Raw genomic sequence first — 13,182 nt, forward strand, 5'->3', positions numbered from 1 at the left:
TAGATAGATATGAGATAGATAGATATGAGATAGATAGAGAGATAGATATGAGAGAGATAGATATGAGAGAGATAGATATGAGAGAGATAGATATGAGAGAGATAGATATGAGAGAGATAGATATGAGAGAGATAGATATGAGAGAGATAGATATGAGAGAGATAGATATGAGATAGATAGATATGAGATAGATAGATATGAGATAGATAGATATGAGATAGATAGATATGAGATAGATAGATAGATTAGTGTTTCCCAGCCAGGTGTTGCAAAACAAACTCCCAGCATGCCCACACAGCCAATGGCATGCTGGGAATTGTAGTTTTGCAACAGCAGAAGGCACCCTGGTTAGTAAACACTTGGATAATGTCTTCCACTGTTCCCCATACTGCAAATGCTCCCTCCCCTCTTCCCCCCAGAAAACTCACCTAATGGATAGGCATTGGGTAGAATCAGTGGTGGGCAGGGGATGTCCTCCTTATTTCCAGCAGCACGGGCGGGTGTCAGAATGTGTAATGGCGCAGGAAACGCGTGCCTGCTCCACCAACTGCTGCACACAGCACAGGAGCTAGAAAAGGAGGAGGAGCCTGTGGTCTCCTGACAGAGGGCCAGCCCGGCCACGGTCCCTGAGCTGGCTTTTGGGGGCAGCAGGTTGAATGTTAAAAATAATGATAATGGAGGTGCTGGCAGTGGCTGGGCCCTTTCTCTGGCTGGAAGCCCCACCATCAGTCCGCCCCTTCTGTGCTATGAGCGGCTGCTGCAGGGGGCGTGAGGGGCAGGGATGAAGAGACGTGCCTGTGCGGCACATCTATATACAGGCACAGCACACTGCAGATCAACATGCTTTTAAAGGGCACTGCCGGCCACCACTCTTGAAGCCCGGTGATGGGTGAGATTTTCAAACCCGTGATCACCGGCCCTGCTCACAGTCCTCGCTGCTCTTATTGAAAGTCGCAGCGGCGGCCTGTGCGGGTGGGGGGGGGGGATCAAACTATTATCGGTCCCCCACCCTGAATTCCTGGGGGGGGGGGAGGAATCAATCCCCCCCCCCCTTGGTTCCTATACCCCTGCTAACAAGGAGTCACATAGCAGAACAATAACAGAGCCTGTAGGTGGTATCAGTATGAGGAGACCATATAGTGGCTCAATGACTGCCTGGAGTTTGCGGCAGCATGGGGAGACCATATAGTGTCTGAATGTCACAGCCTGGATTTGGCTGAAGCATGAGGAGACCATATAGTGTCTGAATGGCACAGCCTGGAGGTGGTTAAAGCATGAGGAGACCATATAGTGGCTGAATAGCACAGCCTGGAGGTGGCTAAAGCATGAGGAGACCATATAGTGGCTGAATAGCACAGCCTGGAGGTGGCTAAAGCATGAGGAGACCATATAGTGGCTGAATGACTGCCTGGAGTTTGTGGCAGCATTAGGAGACCATATAGTGTCTGAATGTCACAGCCTGGATTTGGCTGAAGCATGAGGAGACCATATAGTGTCTGAATGGCACAGCCTGGAGGTGGTTAAAGCATGAGGAGACCATATAGTGGCTGAATAGCACAGCCTGGAGGTGGCTAAAGCATGAGGAGACCATATAGTGGCTGAATAGCACAGCCTGGAGGTGGCTAAAGCATGAGGAGACCATATAGTGGCTGAATGACTGCCTGGAGTTTGTGGCAGCATTAGGAGACCATATAGTGTCTGAATGGCCCAGCCTGGAGTTGGCGGCATATGAGGAGACAATATGGCCTCACAATCTCTAAGAATAAAAGTTGAATTTTGAAATTTCCATTGAAGATGTATGGTACCTAGTGCTACCATAAACACATATATATATATGTATGTATATATATATATATATATATATATATATATATATATATGTGTATGTATATATATATATATATATATATATATATATATGTGTATGTATATATATATATATATATATATATATATATATATATATATATATGTAATGTCCTAGGCCCAGCAGCCTCACTAAACCATGTAGTTGTTGAATGACACAGACTGGAGCTGGCAGCATCAGGGGTCCTGAAAGTGACCCGGTGACAGAGTGGTGAGGTGGGTGGCAATATCAGTACCTGGTGACAAAGGTGGGTGAAAAAAGGTCTTCTGATGCGGAGGAATGTTTGTAACTGGGGAGCAGCGCCTTAACCCCTTAAGGACCCGGGGGTTTTCTGTTTTTGCACTTTAGTTTTTTCCTCCTTACCTTTAAAAAATCGTAACCTTTTTAATTTTGCACCCAATAATCCATATGTTGGCTTATTTTTTGCGCCACCAATTCTACTTTGTAATGACATTAGTCATTTTACCCAAAAATCTACGGCAAAACGGAAAAAAATATTATTGTGTGACAAAATTTAAGAAAAAACGCCATTTTGTAACTTTTGGGGCTTCCGTTTCTACACTTTACATTTTTTTTTGACAAAAATTACACCTTACCTTTATTCTGTAGGTCCATACGATTAAAAAGATACCCTACTTATGTAGGTTTGATTTTGTCGTACTTCTGAAAAAAAATCATAACTGCATGCAAGAAAATGTATACGTTTAAAATTGTCATCTTCTGATCCCTATAACTTTTACATTTTTCCACGTATGGGGGATAATAATTTTTTGCGCCGTGATCTGAAGTTTCTAGGGGTACCATTTTGGTATTTATCGGACTTATTGAACGCTTTTTATTAATTTTTTCATCATATAAAAAGTAACCAAAAATACGCTATTTTGGACTTTGGAATTTTTTGGTGCGTACGCCATTGACCATGCGGTTTACTTACTACTACGAAATATTTTTATAATTCTGATACCATATTTGTTTATTTTTATTTACACTTTTTTTTTTTATGGGAAAAGGGGAGTGATTCAAACTTTTATTAGGGAAGGGGTTAAATTATCTTAATTCACTTTTTTGCCACATTTTTTTTTTGCAATGTTCTAGCCTCCATAGGGGGCTATAACACTGCAGACACTGATCTTTTACATTGATCAATGGTTTCTCATAGGAAACCATTGATCGATGATTCTGCTGCTTGACTGCGCATGCCTGGTTCTCAGGCACTGAATAGTCATTCGGTGATCGGACACCAGGAGGCATGTAAGGGTACCCTCCTTGTGTCCTACAGCTGTTCGGGACGATTTCACCATGAACAGCCCCCTGAGCTAACCGGCATTAGTTTGGTTTCACTTTAGACACTGCGATCAACTTTGAATGCTGCGTCTAAAGGGTTAATAGCGCGCGGCACCACAATCAGTGCAGCACACTATTAGCCACGGGTCCCGTGGGCCGTGCCCGACTCGCTATGATGCGGGGTCACGGCGTAGCCCCGCGTTATAGAACTGGAGCAGACTTACACTGTGCCCCTCCCCCTCCAGTTCAGCCCCCACAGGGCTCATGTGGCTGTGAGATGTAGGCGCCACGTCTCCAGTGCCCTGATCAGCCATCGTTTCCAACACGTGTTGTAAGAAAATGAAGCAGTGGAATGACGCTGTTCATCCCGTAATCATGGTGACTTACTAATAATGTGGCTTCCTCAAAGGGCCTGAGCAAAGGGCAGGTGTTACGTATAAGCTGCCACTGGTTTACATTGAAGTTACACAGGGGAGTACCCCTATAAGCTTGGATCATCAAGAAATCAGTGATGGCTTTTCTCTGTTCGTACAGTCAGTCCAACATATGGAGGGTGGAAATCCAACATGTGGCAACGTCACAAATCAGGCTATGTTGGAGGATACTGTTCTGACGCTGTAGCTCAAGGAGGGTGTGCTTTGCGGTGTACGAGTGGCTGAAGTGCATGCAAAGTTTTCTTCCCATTGTGAGGATGTCTTGCAAATGGGGGGGGGGGGATCACTTCAGGAACTGCTTCACAACCAGATTGAACACTTGTGCAATGCAGGGCACATGGCTCAGCCTTCCCACTCGCAGCGCATGCAAGATGTTCTTCCTGTTGTCCGTCACCATGGTTCCCATTTCCAGTTTTCGTGGAGGAAGCCATGCTATGATTTCTTTACGAATTACTTTTAGCCATTCCTCCCCTGTGTGACTCTTTTCGCCAAGGCAAACCATGTGAAGAACAGCGTGACACCGCCGCGCCCTGCACACATGGTATGCTGAAGGGCCACTGAGACTTGTCTGAACAGTGGAGGCTAATGACACGATGGGGGATGAGGAGGCGGAGTCGCACACTGTCACAGGACTAATGGCCTGAGAGCATGGAGGAGGAAGCAGCATGACCTGTCCAAGTTGGGGTTGTGGCTGTGCAGGAACCACATTCACCCAGTGAGCCGTAAAGGACATGTATTGTCCCCGACTATAGTTACAGCTCCAGATGTCGACGTTGCCGTGCACTTTGGTACACACCAACAGGCTCAAGGACTGGACTACCTTCTCTTGCAGAGAACTGTGCAGGGCTGGTACTGCCTTCTTCACAAAGAAATGATGGCTTGGCACTCTCCACGCCGGCTCGGCACAAGCCATCAGTTCTCCGAAAAGTGCAGAGTCCACCACTTGAAAAGGGAGGGACTGCAGCAGCAGCAACTTGGGCAGGAGCAAATTCAACTTCTGAGCCACTGGATAAGTGGGCGCATACTGTTGTCTCTTGGACATGGCTTCATCTGTGGATTGTTGGCGGAATGGATGCGGGAATTCTAGGCACGTTTGAGAGAAAAAAAAGTGATTTTTCCACAACAACCAATCACAGCTCAGCTTTCACTTTACCAGAGCTCGTTACCTGAGCAGTGATTGGTTGTTGTGGGAAAATCACAATTTTTTTTCCTCACACAGTTTGATTAATCTGGGCCAATGAGTAGCAAAATATGCAACTAATTATACTAACCATTGACAAGGAATATTCCGCTGCAAATACGCAGCGGCTCTTTGACTTAAATGGGTCTGAAGGAAAATGTGCAAATCTGCCTCTATTGCTGATTTTCTGCTGACTTATTTAAGTTAATAACAAAGAACGGTGCTGTCCGCTCAACCACTGATGACCGCTATTGCACACCTGTGCTATCGGACCCACCGGTCCCGCCCTGGCTTCACAATACGAATCCAAAAGGAAGAATGTCCGGTACTGGATATGCATAAGAATCTTTGCTTTATTTCTGCTTTGGCAAGCAGTCACAATACAGAGCAGGAACGGCTGACGCGTTTCGCACCGTCAGGTGCTTAACCTCTTAAGGACGCAGGGCGTATGGATACGCCCTGCATTCCGAGTCCTTAAGGACGCAGGGCGTATCCATACGCCCGTGGGAAATCCGGTCCCCACCGCTAGCCGGTTTGGGACCGGAGCCGGATGCCTGCTGAAATCATTCAGCAGGCACCCTGGCACATCGCCCAGGGGGGTCCTGAGACCCCCCCATGTCGGCGATCGGAGAAAATCGCATGTCAATTCAGACATGCGATTTTCTCCAATTCCGGGCTGATCGGGTCTCTGGTGACCCGATCACCCGGAAAATAGGGCTGATCGGAGTTGTCAGCAACAACCCCGATCAACCCAAAGGATTGGAGTGAGATCGCAAAGCTGCGATCTACTCCTATCCCCTGCCATTACTCAGAACGGAGTTCTGACCAATGGCAGCGCAGGACAGGGGGTTGCCATGGCAACCCCCCGTTCTGCCCGCCCCTGGATGTCAAGGGGCTCTGGAAAGAAGATGGAGGCCGTACCTGCAGGAGAAGATGCCTGGGGACCTGGGATCTTCGCTGGAGCCTGCAGGATCCTGATCAGGTAGGGAATCCACAGTGGGGGGGGGATTGAAAGTGAAAGTAAATCGATCTTTACTGTGGCAACCACTAGGGGGGCCAAACTGCAACTCCCAGCATGCCCAGAGAGCCAAAGGCTGTCTGGGCATGCTGGGAGTTGTAGTTTTGCAACATCTGGAGGGTCACAGTTTGGAGACCACTGTTACAGGGGTGCCCAAACAGTAGCCCTCCAGATGTTGCCAAACTACAACTCTCAGCATGCCTAGACTGCCCAGGCATGCTGGGAGTTGTAGTTCTGTAACATCTGTCCCTTCAGATTTAGCAATTTTCATGACATTTTTGAAAATTGCTGCTCTACTTTGAAGCTCTCTAATTTTTTCAAAAAGCAAAAATATGTCCATTTTATGATGCCAACATAAAGGAGACATATTGTATTTGTGAATAAAAATAACATTTATTTGGAATATCCATTTTCCTTACAAGTAGAGAGCTTCAAAGTTAGAAAAATGCAACATTTTCAAAATTTTCATGAAATTTTGGGATTTTTCACCAAAAAAGGATGCAAGTAACGCCGAAAATTTACCACCAAAATAAAGTAGAATATGTCACGAAAAAACAATCTCAGAATCAGAATATTCGGTAAAAGCGTTTTCGCGTTATTAATTTGTAAAGTGACGGTGGTCAGAATTGCGAAAAAGGGCTCAGTCCTTAAGGTGAAAAAGGGCTGCGTCCTTAAGGGGTTAATCGTAGACATACATGGTCACGTGTCTTGTTACATCACAAGTTAAAACCTCTTGGAAATTCCAAGGAAAACTAGACATGGATATATAGGTTATAATTTCTAAACCTAGAACATGAAATCACTTCAAACTTCAAGTCTGAATTAAGACATATGTGCACTTAATTGAATAGATAGGGCACAAGACAAAATACTTTTTGTGTCATAAATATGCCCCCTCATTACTAATCACACTTCAAAAATTCAAAAGAATTGGAAAAATTTTAAACAACTGAAGGAATGAAAAAACATAAAAATGAAAAAAAAAATAAAAAAAAAAAAGGAAAACATATACACCTGGCCATACAGAAATTATGAATTATAATTATGATTTATGCCGCCCATTCCATCAACTAAATGTGCACGTCAGACCTGTCAAAATAGTTTTTTTCATGTTTTTTTTCATTATATATGTATTATGTATTTTTTTATTATAAAAATTACTATATACACACAATTGTGTATGTATATTATTCTACGTGTATATTTATGTACAGTAAACACCAAACGTATCAAGCATATATCAATGGTCCAATAAAGTATATTTATAGATAATAAACTCAGTATTTACATGTCATACCCGCGGGTGTCTAGTGTCGAGGAGAAACATCAAATATGTTTCTCTATTGAGGAGGTGTCTTTTAAGATCACCTCTTCTAATACCAAGCTTAACTCTCTCTCTACACCAGACACACGCAAGGAATCCATATTAACTGAATCAACATCCCTAAAATAATGAGACAGCATAGAAATACCAATTGTGTTGCCCCTGGTGTCCGAGATGTGTCTCCTGATGCGTGTTTTTAGAGTATTTAAAGTGCAACCTACATTTTGTATATTACACTACATGCAGGTTGCCACGTAAACCAGCATGTTCATGTTGCAATTGATGCACTCACGTATAGAATAAACTTTCTTAGTGGAACAAGAGGTGATTTGTTTAGTGGGAATTATATATTTGCAGTTGATGCATTTATTATGACCACATCCCCAATTGCCCATTATACTGAGCCAGTCCCTATGTACTTCTATTTTATTCTTGGTTTTGCATGTACTGCTAAATAAGCTCGGAGACAAAAGTGAACCTAGAGAAGTATATATAGAGATATGCACCTGGCACTGCGCTCTAGGGTAATAAGCGTGCATGGAATCGTGTAATGACAATGTAGCAGCGGGTCTGTCCTGTGTATCAGTGGTGGTGCTAGCTTGAAATGACAACAGGCAAGTAAAAGACATCAAGTAGAAAAAGAGAAACAAGCGCACTCACTGGCTACAGCACCGTCTCGCCGCCTGAGTAGGGGACTTAAGAAACGCCGCTGTGCGCGAGACAGTGCTGTAGCCAGCGACAAACTCCTTTTCTCCCGTTCCCCTTCACTCCTGACATCTGTTACCTGGATGCTCGAAGCAAAGTCAAGTTTTATGCTGCTTATGTGGTGAGTGCGCTTGTTTCTCTTTTTCTACTTGACATCTTGAACCTAGAGAAGGACCTCTTTTAGAAACAGTAAGGATTCTATTTTTTACCGCCTCTTTTAGGATGCGGTCAGTCTCAAGAACAGGGGTGTATTTCTTGATGATATTTTTGATCTGACCAAATTGGGCACTATAAGGTGTAACAAAGACTACTTTTTTCTGTCTATCCTTATATTATATCTATCTACGTCTCTATGAGTAGGATATAAGAATCCCCCTCTCTATTAAGTCCATATTACTATGTGCCCTGGCTAGAAAATCCTGAGAATACCCATCTGTTTCAATCTGTTTGTAAGGTCGCCAATCTCTTTATTCAACTGTAATTCATCAGAACAGTTTCTCTTGGTCCTGCACATTTCCCCAAAGGGGATGTTTCGAACTACATGTCTCGGATGACATGAAGATGCCATCAGGACTGTATTTGTTGCAGTCTCTATTCTGTAGGAAAAAAACACTATTTCTGACCCATTGTTAGATAAAGTAATGTCTAAAAAATTGATGGATGTGTGACTGAAATGTGCAGTAAACTTGAGATTGAGATCGTTTTGGCTGATATAATCCACAAACAAATGATTTGGTGCCTTTCCAAATAATCAGCAGATCGTCTGTATAAAGACCTATCCAACTTATCTGCTCTGAAAATTTATTTCTATTAAAGTCAATGGAGCAAAATCTCCTGCTGTATGTTAGGCTGTCTGTCTGGTCAGGAAGGGATGACAAAGTACAGCGGGACGTGCTGATAAGCCCATCAACTTCGATGGGCTGAACTTAGTCTAATTGTAACTAAGTTTGGTCCATTTCCTGAATGTATTTACAGTTTTGCAAGTCCTGCACAGAAAAGCACACAAAAAAGTTTGTTTTTTGCCTTCTTCTGGATTAACGCTGTCCATACTGTGTTGATCCAGAAGAAGGCAAAAAAAACCTTATGAGGCTGATGCCAATTGTCCAATATTAAGGGAAAAATTCCTTCCTGAGGAAATCTCTTGTTGCTAAATTATCTACATAAATTGCCTTTTCATTTTTAAGTGAAGCTACCATAGCCTGACATGCTTCCTTGCTTGCCTTGTTAAATTCCCAGCTCCTCCTTGACTGACTTGAGCTCCCCACAGAATGACCTCTGCACAGATCACAGAGCATGCCAAGATACCGTATGTGGCACATTCCCTTTGAAGGGTCAAATTTCATTTTTTTATGTTTTTTAGGAAAAAACATACCTTATTAGCACGTTGAAGAAAATCATTTGATGACTGAAGTTTCATTGTTTCTCTCTGAAAACAAAATATAAATATTAAGTGGCTCCAAAAGAAATGGTAAATAATATATAACAATTTCCTTTCAATAAACAGCCAAACATCACAATAAAAAAACAATTGCTTGTAAATAAGTTATAGAACAAGGCCACACACAGCAGATTTTCTGCAGTGGAAAATCCACACCTTTTCTGCACCAAAATCCACAGGAGAAAAATTGCATCAAATTGTTTAGTTTTTGAAGTGGATTTTTTACTGTGGATATTGGTGCAGACTGCAAAGTGGGAAACAAAACGTCAAGATACTTAAAATCCACAATAGTAGATTTTGCTGTTCAGGGGTTCAATGGCATTTCCAAAGCAAAATTTGCAGCACTGTAGATGTATTACAGATTTTGTTTTCCCTATTGAAGTCAGGGACAGGGAAACAGTCAGTGATTTAGGAAGCCGCCGCTGTCAGTTGGACACTTCGCTGACCTTGCCTCTACTTCCTCCTTACCATGATCCTCAAGCCTGCAGCTGGACACCAGGAGTTACCATGGATTCCAGTCACCTTACTTGCGGAATTTCTGCAGCGTTTTTACTGCGGAAAATCCGCAGCAGATTTTGCTACCATTGACTTCATTGGGTCAGCAGAAAATCTGCAATAGAGGCAGATTTGCAGATTTTCCTTCAGATCCATTGAAGTCAATGGTAGCAAAAGCCGCTACGGATTTTCCATAGCAAATATGCTGCGGACATTCCGCAGGCAATCCGCCCAAGTGAACATACTCTTAGGGTACGTTCACATGCGCAGATTTTTTAGCAGGTTTTCCACTGCGTATTTGAAAGTGGGCGGGCTCTTCTCGGCTGTCCGCAGCAGATTTTCCGCGGCGGAATTTACGCTGCGGAAAATCCGCCACAGTCCCTACTGGCTTCAATGGGGCTTGCGGCGGATTTTCCGCAGTGTACATTCTGCCGCGGAAAATCTGCTGCGTACAGCCGAGAAGAGCCCGCCCACTTTCGAATACGCAGCGGAAAACCCGCAAAAAATTCTGCGTACCCTTAGAGCTTGTTTACATGAACAGATCCGCCGCAGATGGACCTACAGTGTTTCTCCATATGTGCCTGCTCAGAACGGCAACTCCCGCAGTAACTCACACATTGTAGTGTGTCTGCTCATAGACGCTGATTGCCACTCTGAGCAAGCACATATGGAGACACACTGTAAGGTCCATCGTTGGCGGATCCGTCCGTTTTAATGAGCCCTTAGACATTATGCTGCTATTTGTAACTTAATCTGATCTTCTAAAGAACTCTGTGTTGATCTCTTTGAGCTGCCGCGGCTCTCCCGTTCAGGTGCCGTGTTGGCAACAGCATGACAACAACATGCCCCCTCCATGTATATCTATGGGAGAGACAGAGATACAGAGTTGGTGCATCCCCGCCTTGCCCATAGAGCTGAACAGAGGGACGTGTCTGTCGACATCTGTGAGGTCAACGACATTAGCATAAGCCATGCAGAGCTGTGACAGTGCCAGGTCCCTGTAAGGGAGATCACGGGGGACTCCAGCAGTCAGACCCCCCACCCCACAATCAGACACTTATCCCCTATCCTGACATAGAGGATAAGTTGTCTATTGCTGTAGTACTTTAATGACACACAGGTACACAAATGTATACAAATCAACTAGTGCCAGAAAGCTAAACAGATTTATAAACTACTTTTAATAATATCAGCTGCTGTATGCATGTATGTAGGAAATTGAGAAGTTATGTTTAGTGTGACCACAGTGCTCTCTGCTGACACCTCTGTCCATGTCAGGAACTCTCCGGAGCAGGAGAGGTTTGCTATGGGGATTTGTTCCTACTCTGGACAGTTCCGGACACAGACAGAGGTGGCAGCAGAGAGCATGGTGGTCAGACTGAAAAGAACAAATCTACTTCCACTGTAGTATACCCCAGCTGATAAGTACTGGAAGGGTTAAGATTTTTTTTAAATATAAGTCATTTACAAATCAATGCATTCTAGTATGGGGAAAACAATTAGAAGTTCCTGTTACCTCTAAGCCGAAGAGAAATCAGCCTGACATGGAAAAGTTTTTGCAACAGAAATCTGCTGATATATCTAAATCCACATTAGCCACTAAACAATATAGGGAGCAGTCAGAGGACTCCAAATATGAGAGTGCTGCAGAATTATCCGAACCTGGTGAGGACTCAGTCTCTATAAGCTTTATGAGGAGATTAATTGCACCTTTGTTTTATTTAATTTTTTGTAAATAGTTTTTTTTATTGAATTTTCAGAAATAAAACATAGGCTAGAAAATTGCATAATGTGCAGCAAAGCTGCAATAAAATATCAAGCAATACAGTAGCAGGTATCCATTGAAAGTATTTCACAACCGTTAACTAGAACCAAAACTAGCAATGGTGGAACACATGTCGGAAGACAAGGTGGACTGTACAATACAGCCCTCTAGGGGGTCTCCATAAAAGCAAAGGAAAAGTGTATACTAGAACATGCGTGCATACTCTGCAGGTAGAATATGGTAGAGCCGTGACCTAAGAAAATAATGACAGAGAGGGGTGTACAGATATTTTGGCAATGATCATGTGGGAAGGGGAAAGACGAGAGGAATCAAAAAACTCAGTGAAAATGAAGCGGTAAGGTGATGGATCAAATATTTTTGCAATTGGGGGAAGTAATCCAACAATGCCATCTTTTTTCAAAAGCAGTTAATCTTCCAGAGCCCAAGGCAATAATCTTCTTAAAAGAGAAAGTTGTGTTCAATTTGTTAATTAAGGCTTCCAAGGAGAGGACATTCGCTGACTTCCAACTGCTCACAATAGCAATTTTGGCTATAATGCAAAGTACCTGGGTATATTTTGGCCAGGCAGTTTGGGGTGTAATACCAGCGGAAAATGGTTTTGAGAGCTGATTCAATGTGAGCTGAGCACTGAAGGGCGGCTTGCACTGCCTTGAAAGCTTGTTGACAGTCCTCCTGTGAGAAAGCACGGCTAATCTCTCTCTCCCAAAGTCGTAAGGAAAAAGAAGAAGAGAGAAAACAAGGAGAGGACAGCGCCTCGTGTGATTCCGTGGGTGTATATGCCCACTTTAACCCTCGTGTGGTATCCGCTCACCTGGGGGACTCTTGAAATAGGCGTAACACCCCCCCGTGTGGGGTCAGACGATAGATCTCGGGCTGCAGCCTGCAGAAACCTGGCCGAACGCCTTGTTGGTGGTCGGCAGGAAAAATAGTTGCTTAAGAAAGAGGAAGATGTTCTGCAGCGGCACTTCCCTTGTGAGATCAGTAATCAGATGAAGTCTGAAATGGTATAAAAAGTATTCACATTTATTGTGCATACATCTATGCGGGAAAAAAACAGGCAAGACGCGTTTCGGGGTTAAGTTACCCCTTTTTAAATTGCAGGTTAAAGGGCTGTCTATATACAGATGTGCAAGTTACAGTTAAATACAAAAGAAACATAAAAAAATGGCCGCCAAGGGAAGAGATCCTCCCAGGGGGCGTGAACACAAATGGTTAAAATAGTTCATATTTTAATCTTTATGTGAGAGGCTTATATGTATTAAAATGGGAATATAGTTTAGGTGGATCTGGTGTTTATAACATATGAAAATATAGATGTGAGTTGAATTTCAAATTTTAGTTCGCGCTTGTAGTTTCAAACAACGGTGACCAATCGCAGGCTTCGAAATTGCTGACGTCATTCTTCCTCCTTGGGTCTAGAGTATAGATAGAGTATCGGCAGAAGATGCCGTTTTTTTTTTTTTTATGAATGGGGGTGTGATGTTTTTTCCACCAATCCGGAGTGTTCTTGGAGACCGTTCGGCCAATCAGAAGAATGCCGGTGCGACTGCATCTTTTTGTATAGAGGTATATCGGCTCGGATAGTGGTGGCCAATCAGAAGATACCGGCTTCGATGTGTGTGACCAATCAGAGGGCGCTGGTGGAGCGGCG

At 43.5% G+C, this 13,182-nt stretch overlaps 1 protein-coding gene across 14 annotated transcripts in view; it reads right to left on the minus strand.

Annotated features, from left to right (window-relative positions):
- Positions 1-13,182, minus strand: part of C3H6orf118 (chromosome 3 C6orf118 homolog) — a 303,945-nt gene that overhangs the window by 114,667 nt on the left and 176,096 nt on the right. For all 14 annotated transcript variants that reach the window (XR_008891406.1, XR_008891407.1, XM_056566824.1 and 11 more), the window contains one exon: positions 9,185-9,238. Coding sequence is in view for 12 of the 14 variants with exons in the window: in XM_056566824.1 (XP_056422799.1) it covers positions 9,185-9,238 (54 nt within the window). In the remaining 2 variants the exon portion in view is untranslated. The remainder of the gene's footprint in view (positions 1-9,184; positions 9,239-13,182) is intronic.

Source organism: Hyla sarda, chromosome 3 (assembly GCF_029499605.1).
Source record: "Hyla sarda isolate aHylSar1 chromosome 3, aHylSar1.hap1, whole genome shotgun sequence".
NCBI lineage: Eukaryota > Metazoa > Chordata > Amphibia > Anura > Hylidae > Hyla > Hyla sarda.